The following is an 8,582-nucleotide window of genomic DNA, read 5'->3' as shown; positions in this document are numbered from 1 at the left end:
CCTACCAAACCTAGAGAGACCTCCACAGTAATCATATCCCTTTCAGGTCCCCAGAGATATCATCTAGACTTCGCCAGTGCACACACCCCATTCAGGCCACTCTGAAGGCCACAGCCTCTGGTCGCTCATTCACACAGGATTCCCTTTGGCTCACATCCTGTTGCATGACCCTGAGGAATTCAGCCCTGGGGATTGTGAAACATCAGTATAAATAGTCCACTCACAGCTGCCCTCCAATAATGTGTAGCTTGAAGGCTTCACTGGCGGATGTATAAAAGGCCTCCAGAGTCCTGGAATGATTTGTCCACACATCCTCCTCTAGGGTGAGGCTACCTCTGGGTAGGGAGACACTTGTATATCCCTCACTCTGATGCTGCCAAGACCAGCCTGATCTCTCCTCTTGCCTCTGTCCCAGGAGTAGACAAGCCAGGTAAGAGAGCTATGTGGCAGGGAGAAGGGAAGGGAGGTGGTCCCCACAAAAGATCTCAAATGATTTAAAATGGGAGAAAGCCAGAGGGCTGAAGAAACAGAGAAGATACACCCAGACTTAGGAATCTGGGGGCAAAGTAAGACTGAGTGAAGAAAGAGCAGAGATTTGTTTCTCCTTTACACTTGACCATGGTGGATCCTGGTCTGGGAAAGTAGGCAGCTGTATTTTGTTTAAGAAGAGGAGTAAGTTATTAGCTGGGTTGTTGGTGAGTGGGTCTCCTGTTACCTACTCAGGTCCATTTCTGTCCCTTCTAGGATGGATTTTGCAGATTGTAAATGCCAGCTTTATCTTGACAGCTCTAGCCCAGAGAGAAAGAAACATATCGAAGGCCCTGACTTAATTGAATGCTCTTTTTCCTTCCAGCTTCCCACTGATGTCACAGCAGAAGCAGCAATCCTGGGAGCCCCCTAGTGCTCCCAAATACTCACCTTCCCAGTGCCCAAACATCTCCCTGGCTGCCTGTGACCTCTGTTCAGGAGGGCGTGATTCTGGTTCCCTAAAACCCGGGGGTAAGAGCCCTGGCCACTCTCAGAGGGCTCACTGCAAGAAGCCCCGCTGCCTCAGTGGTGGCACAGTCTACCACATCAAGGAGAAGGAGTGCTGAGGGGACCAGGTACAGCTGCTCTCTCCCGTCCAGGTTTCTGCACTCAGGTGGCTGGGAAGCTCAGGCTCTCCCCCTCTAGCTTGGGCTGGGAAATACTTCCTGGTCCCCATAAGCTGCACCCCTGCTTCTGTCTTGTTCCCCTTCAGCTCAACAACACTGTGCAGCCAGAGCTGTGGCTGCTACAAACCCTGAGGTCCCCGGAGAGACTGAGGTCTCCACAGGTGGATACTGCCCCTCTTTCCTCCCAAGATGCTGACAGGTGGTGTTTCAGAGACACACAGTTTGAGATTTCTGTCTCAGCATCCTCATAGCCATCAACCTATGTCATGGTGTAATCCTCACACTGAAAGATTTTGTGTGACAAACATGTTGAGTACCTACTGTGTACTGTGCTCTGTGTTCCCAGATGTAATAGGAGGTTTATCTCTGTTCTAGAAAAGCTTACAGTCTAGTGGGAGAATCAATGTACATTGTAGATTGAAATATGCAGACTAATAAATGTAATTCTAAGGTGACTGACATACTTTTTTCCCTCACTTTTTGTGAACTCAAAGGGGGAAAGAGTACAAAAGTTAGGACAGGAGAGAGAGACTCATCCTGATGGTTTAGATCAAAAGTGGTTTCATTAGAAGGAGAGATCTGAAGCAGAGAGCAGGCCTCCAAGGTAGGTAACATTTCAACAAGGCTTTTAAAGACAAGCTGACTCTGGTGTTGGGGATGGAACAAAGATGAGCAACTTTCCAGGTAGAAATGATACTTTTCGTGTACAACTGGGATACTTGCCAATGATGTGGATTTTGACTTAGCTAGACTGCCAGGAGTAAGATGATTATATGAAATAGCTCTTAAGCCAGGTATGAAATCTCAGCTCCCAAAGGACTGTCCCTCTGGGGACAGTCTGGGCCCATGTTTAGGGTCTGTTGTCCTGGGGTGGGGAGGACCTGAGGTAAAGTAGAGGGGCCTGGTGGGCTTGAGGCTCAACACAGTTGTATATCAATATAAGTTCCAGGTAATAATATTTAGTTGATTCTCATTTTCAGGTGGAAACTGAAAATATGTTATTAACTAAGTACCCAGTCCAATGGATTCTATTGCCCCAGAAGATGCCCATTTCCAGAGCTTAGCAATCCTCCTGGCTGCTGGAACCTGGTTGTGCCTTTATGATGATATATCTCTCTATATAGACATATAGATAAAGCATAATTTTATATAATTATAATTTTGAATGTGTAATTTTTCTCATTAAACAAATGATGAATGCCATGTATAAAACATCTTTATAGATATTTTAATGCATAAGGAAGATGATTAAGACCAACCAAAAATCTTATCACCTAAAAATAACCACAGCTAATAACTTCAGGATTTGGTTCCAAACTTTATTTAAAAATCACAAAATGGGATCAGTTCAGAATACTTTGCAATCTTATTTTTTACTTGACAGTACAGTTGTCAATTCTCTTCCATGCTAATTAATATTGATCAACACTATTATAGTCCATTGTGTGAACATACCATGAGTTGTATAAGTAGTTCCTTGATTTGGGGTACCTATATTGCTTCCACTTTTTTACTGTCTAAACAACAGTAAAAGAAATGTTCTCATTGGTGATTATTCTTAGTAACTTTCCTAAGATAAATTTTTAGATTTGGAATTCTAAAATTGTCAAAGACTATGAAGATTTTTTTCGCCCTCTCCAGGAAGATTGCATCTTAGAGGCAATGAAAATGCCTCCATTTAAGAAAATCATTTTGGGGAAAAGGGTTTCTTGCTCAAGAACAAGAGTGAGTACTGTATTTAAAAAAATATTCTAGTTAGGGACAGCTGGGTGACTCAGTTAGTTAAACATCTGACTCTTGATCTCAGCTCAGGTCATGATCTCGGGGTCCTGGGATAGAGTCCTGCATGGGTTTCTGGGCTTAGCAGAAAGTCTGCCTGAGATTCTCGCTCCCCCTCCCCCCCCCGCAACACCACCACAGGTTCACTCTCTCTCAAACAAACAAACAAATAAATAAATAATTTTTAAAAAATTACTCTAGCTATAGGAAAAATCTATCTTGTTGGGGGGGTACGCTTTTTGAGAAACTTGCCAGGTATCAATCTATTTTGCTGTCATGAAATCTATACTTTAAAAAAATATATTAAATGCCTTCTCCTTTTGAGGGAAAAAGGATGTTATTTATTGTATAAAGCACTGCCTTATGAATTTTGATATACCATTGATAGAAATTCTATATTTAGCTAATAAGTTTTAAATATTCTTGATTTTAGGTGTTCAGTTATATTTGTGTGAGAGAATTCTGGGGTAAAATCTCATTTCCCTAAGAAAAAAACTAAATATCAATATTTGTTTGATTGTGCAAAGCTTAATATATGAGTCTCTTTTGTCTATTTTTTAACTTCTGTTCTTTATTGAAAATGGATATTCACCAAACAATTAAAAGAAAGAAGTTTTGACAGAAAAAATTTTCTTTAACAAGAGTACTACTTAATAATTGGCCTATTCAGATTCCCTAATCAGTGCTTGGATTCCCTTTGCTAATTATTCATCTTATGTATTATTGCATACTACACTATTTAGTCTGTATCAAATTGATTCTGAATTTTCTACTGAAAAAACAAAAAACAAAAAACAAAAAATGGGATGCCTGGGTGGCTCAACGGTTGATCATCTGCCTTCAGCTCAGGATGTGATCCCAGAGTTCCAGGATTGAGTCTTGCATCAGGCTCCTGTATGGAGCCTACTTCTCCTCCCTCTGCCTGTGTCTCTGCCTCTCCCTCTGTGTCTCTCATGAATAAATAAATAAAATCTAAAAAAAAAAAAAGAAAATAAAAACCCCAGTGATTCATTCTATCATTATTTTTCTTCACAGAGGTCTACATTTGACATCTTCGCATTTTCTAAAAACGTCTGTGCATCAGAAATGTCAATATTATGCATGTCTTTTTGGTGTGGCTTCAGTATGGTTTCATTTTAATATTGCACATTTACCTTTGTTTTCTAAGAAATAATTAAAAATGCAAACTTCATATTTTGTGCAAAATGTCCTATATCCAACATCTTAAATTTATATGGACGGCCAAAATAGGTTTGTGGCACTGCAAGGACTGATTTGTTTTGTTTTGTTTTGTTTTTTACTATATATAACTTCACACTTTTAATAAATGTTAAGTAGTTACACATTTTTAACATTTTATAATTAGAAAATTTCATTTTGATGGAGCATTTGATATTTAATATGCTTTTGTCCAATTTTTTAAAAATGTTACTGCAATATTGTATGGATTAAATGAAGAACATGTGCATTTTTTTAGAAAGCAAGTTGTGACATGTTTTAAAAAGCTCTCTGAGGTACTTTGAAAGAGCCCTGTTGAATCCACTTGGGGAAATATTAGGTGAACGATTCAAAGGGCTTAGTCCTCACCATTCTCCACTGCAGCTTTCCAGAAGGGATTTTTTTCACCTGGGAACTGAACTGAGCTCAGTGACCTCACACCAGGTCAGCCCTTCCTCAGAGTGCCCCATTCCTCCTAGGTCTCCAGTTGGGACAAACATGCCCTTGCCAGCCTGGCCAACAGTTACTACTCAGCCCACACCCTAGGCCCAGTATATTTTCAGCAGCTTCCTTTACAATGTCTGACAGATCCTACTTTACTATATATTATATCCTCCATGATATAGTATGGATAGTAATAAAAGTTGTTGCTTTCACCCAGTAACCCCAATCCCCCACCCACCTCCCATTCCACTACCCCTTGTTAATTTCCCAGAGTTAGGTGTATCTCATGTTTTGTCACCCTCACTGATATTTTCACTCATTTTCTCTCCTTTCCCTTTATTCCCTTGCACTAATTTTTATGTTCCCCAAATGAATGAGACCATATAATGTTTGTCCTTTTCTGATTGACTTATGTCACTCAGCTTAATACCCTTCGGGTCCATTCACGTCGAAGCAAATCATGGGTATTTGTCGTTTCTAATGATTTTTCGCACTCATTTTCTCTCCTTTCCCCTATAAACCCTTTCACTATTTTTTATATTCCTCGTCTGAGTGAAACCATATAATGACTGTCCTTCTCAGATTAATTTACTTCACTCAGCATAATACCCTCCAGCTCCATCCACATAAAAGCAAATGGTGAGTATTCATCCTTTCTGATGGCCGAGTAATATTCCATTGTATATATACCACATCTTCTTTATCCATTCAACTTTCGATGGACACCGAGGCTCCTTCCAGTTTGGCTATTGTGGACATTGCTGCTATAAACATTAGGACGCAGGTGTCCTACCATTTCATTACATCAGTATCTTTGGAGTAAATCTGCAGCAGTGCAATTGCTGGGTCATAGGGTAGCTCGATTTTTAACTCTTTGAGGAACCTCCACACAGTTTTCAAAAGTGGCTGTATCAGTTCACATTCCCACCAACAGGGCAAGAGGGCTCCCCTTTCTCCACATCCTTTCCAGCATTTGTTGTTTCCATTATATGGTCTCATTCATTTGGGGAATATAAAAATTAGTGAAAGGGAATGAAGGGATAGAAGACAAAATGAGTGAAAATATCAGTGAGGGTGACAAAACCTGAGAGACCCCGAACTCTGGGCAATGAACAAGAGGTAGTGGAAGGGGAGGTGGTTGGTGGGTTGGGGTGACTGGGTGATGGGCACTAAGGGGGGCACTTGGCAGGATGAGCACTGGGTGTTATGTTATATGTTGGCAAATTGAACTCCAATAAAAAAAATTTTTTAAATTGTTGTTTCCTGTCTTGTTAATTTTCACCATTCTCACTGGTGTGAGGTGGTATCTCATTGTGATTTTGATTTGTATTTCCCTGAAGCAACTGATGCAGAGCATTTTCTCGTGTGCATGTTGGCCATGTCTATGTCTTCCTCTATGAAATTTCTGTTCATGTCTTTTGCCCATTTCATGATTGGGTTGTTTTTTTCTTTGCTGTTGAGTTTAATAAATTCTTTATAAATATTGGATACTATCCTTTTACCTGATATGTCTTTTGGAAATATCTTCTCCCATTTTGTAGGTTGTCTTCTAGTTTTTGTTGACTGTTTCTTTTGCTGTGCAGAAGCTTTTTATCTTGATCAAGTCCCAATAATTCATTTTTGGTTTTGTTTCCCTTGCCTTCATAGATGTATCTTGCAAGAAGTTACCGTGGCCAAGTTCAAAAAAGGTGTTTCCCGTGTTCTCTAGGATTTTGATGGATTAGTGTCTCACATTTAGATCTTTCATCCATTTTGAGTTTATCTTTGTGTCTGGTGTAAGAGAGTGGTCTAGTTTCATTCTTCTGCACACAGCTGTCCAATTTTCCCAGCACCACTTATTGAAGAGACTACTTTTTTCAATGGATATTCTTTCCTCCTTTCTCGAATATTACTTGACCATGATCATTCATCTATTTTGAGTTTATCTTTGTATATGGTGTAAGAGAATGGTCTAGTTTCATTCCTCTGCACATGGCTGTCCAATTCCCCAGCACCATTTAATGAAGACACTGTCATTTTTTCAGTGGATATTCTTTCCTCCTTTGTAGAATATTAGTTGACCATAGAGTCTGGGTTCTCTATTCTGTTCCATTGATATATGTGTCTGTTTTTGGGCCAGGACCACACTCTCTTGATCTCTTGATGATCATAGCTTTGCAGTACAACCTGAAATCTGGCATTGTGATGCCCCCAACTTTGGTTTTCTTTTTCAATATTCCCCTTTGGGAATATTTGGGGTCTTTCTGATTCCACACAAATGTTAAGATGATTTGTTCCAACTCTGAGGAAGAAAGTCCATGGTACTTTGATAGGGATTGCATTAAACGTGTAAATTGCCCTGGGTAACATTGACATTTTCACAATATTAATTCTGCCAATCCATGAGCATGGAATATTTTTCCATCTCTTTATGTCTTCCTCCATTTCTTTAAGAAGTGTTTTGTAGTTTTTAGAGTATAGATCATTTAGCTCTTTGGTTAGGTTTATTCCTAGGTATCTTATGCTTTTGGGTGCAATTGTAAATGGGATTGACTCCTTAATTTCTGTTTCTTCAGTCTCATTGTTAGTGTACAAAAATGCCACTGATTTCTGGGCATTGATTTTGTATCCTACCACACTGCCAAATTGCTGTATGAGTTCTAGCAATCTTGGGGTGGAGTCTTTTGGGTTTTCTATGTACAGTATCATGTCATCTGCGAAGAGGGAGAGTTTGACTTCTTCTTTGCCAATTTGAATGCCTTTTATTTCTTTTTGTTGCCTGACTGCTGAGGCTAGGACTTCCAGTACTATGTTGAATAGGAGTGGTGAGAGTGAACATCCCTGTCTTGTTCCTGATCTTAGGGGAAAGGCTCCCAGTGCTTCCCCATTGAGAATGATACTTGCTGTGGGCTTCTCGTAGATGGCTTTTAAGATGCTGAGAAATGGTCCTTCTATCCTTACAGTCTGAAGAGTTTTGACCAGGAATGCTGTATTTTGTCAAATGCTTTCTCTGCATCTATTGAGAGGATCATATAGTTTTTGTTTTTTCTCTCGTTGATGTGATCTATCATGTTGATTGTTTTGTGAGTGTTGAACCAACCTTGCATCCCACTTGGTCATGGTGAATAATCTTCTTAATGTATTGTTGTATCCTATTGGCTAGTATCTTGTTGAGAATTGCTGCATCTGTGTTCATCTGGGACATTGGTTTATAATTTTCCTTTTGGTGGGGTCTTTGTCTGGTTTTGGAATTAAGGTGAAGCTGGCCTCATAGAAAGAGTTTGGAAGTATTCAATCCCTTTCTGTCTTTCTGAACAGATTTAGTAGAATAGGTATTACTTCTTTTTAAACATTTGATAGAATTCCCCTGGGAAGCCATCTGGCCCTGGACTTGGGAGGTTTTTTATGACTGCTTCAATTTCCTCCCTGGTTATTGGCCTGTTCAGGTTTTCTATTTCTTCCTGTTACAGTTTTGGTATTTTGTGGTTTTCCAGAAATGTGTCCATTTCTTCTAGATTGCCTAATTTATTGGTGTATAGCTGCTCATAATACGTTTTTAAAATCATTTGTATTTCCTTGGTATTAGTTGTGATCTCTCTTCTTCCATTCATTATTTTATTACTTTGACTCTTTTCTCTTTTGTTTTTAATAAGACTGGCTAATGGTTTATCTATCTTATTATTTCAAAGAACCAACTTCTGATTTTGTTTATCTGTTCTATAGTTCTTTTGGTTTCTATTACATTGAGTTCTGCTAGAATCTTTATTATCTCTCTTCTGTTTGGTGTAGCTTTTATTTGCTGTTCTTTCTCCAGTTCCTTTAGGTGCAAGGTTAGCTTGTGTATTTGAGTTTTTTCCAATTTTTTGAGGGATGCTTGTATTGCAATGCATTCCCTCTTAGGACTGCTTTTGCTGGGATCCCTGGGTGGCGCAGCGGTTTGGCGCCTGCCTTTGGCCCAGGGCGCGATCCTGGAGACCCGGGATCGAATCCCACATCAGGCTCCCGGTG

General features: G+C 39.8%; 1 protein-coding gene across 1 annotated transcript; it reads left to right on the top strand.

Moving 5' to 3' along the window:
* The first annotated feature begins 252 nt into the window (after nucleotides 1-252).
* On the top strand, nucleotides 253-1,405 carry LCE6A (late cornified envelope 6A). The gene is given in 3 exon segments (XM_072771329.1): nucleotides 253-430; nucleotides 854-1,103; nucleotides 1,241-1,405. Coding segments are annotated over 2 exon segments (405 nt in total). The 5' UTR covers nucleotides 253-430; nucleotides 854-863.
* The last annotated feature ends 7,177 nt before the right edge of the window (nucleotides 1,406-8,582 follow it).

This window comes from Canis lupus, chromosome 12 (genome assembly GCF_048164855.1).
Source record: "Canis lupus baileyi chromosome 12, mCanLup2.hap1, whole genome shotgun sequence".
Classification (NCBI taxonomy): domain Eukaryota; kingdom Metazoa; phylum Chordata; class Mammalia; order Carnivora; family Canidae; genus Canis; species Canis lupus.
Note: the sequence above shows the minus strand (reverse complement) of the source record. Positions and strands in the feature narration are given on the sequence as shown.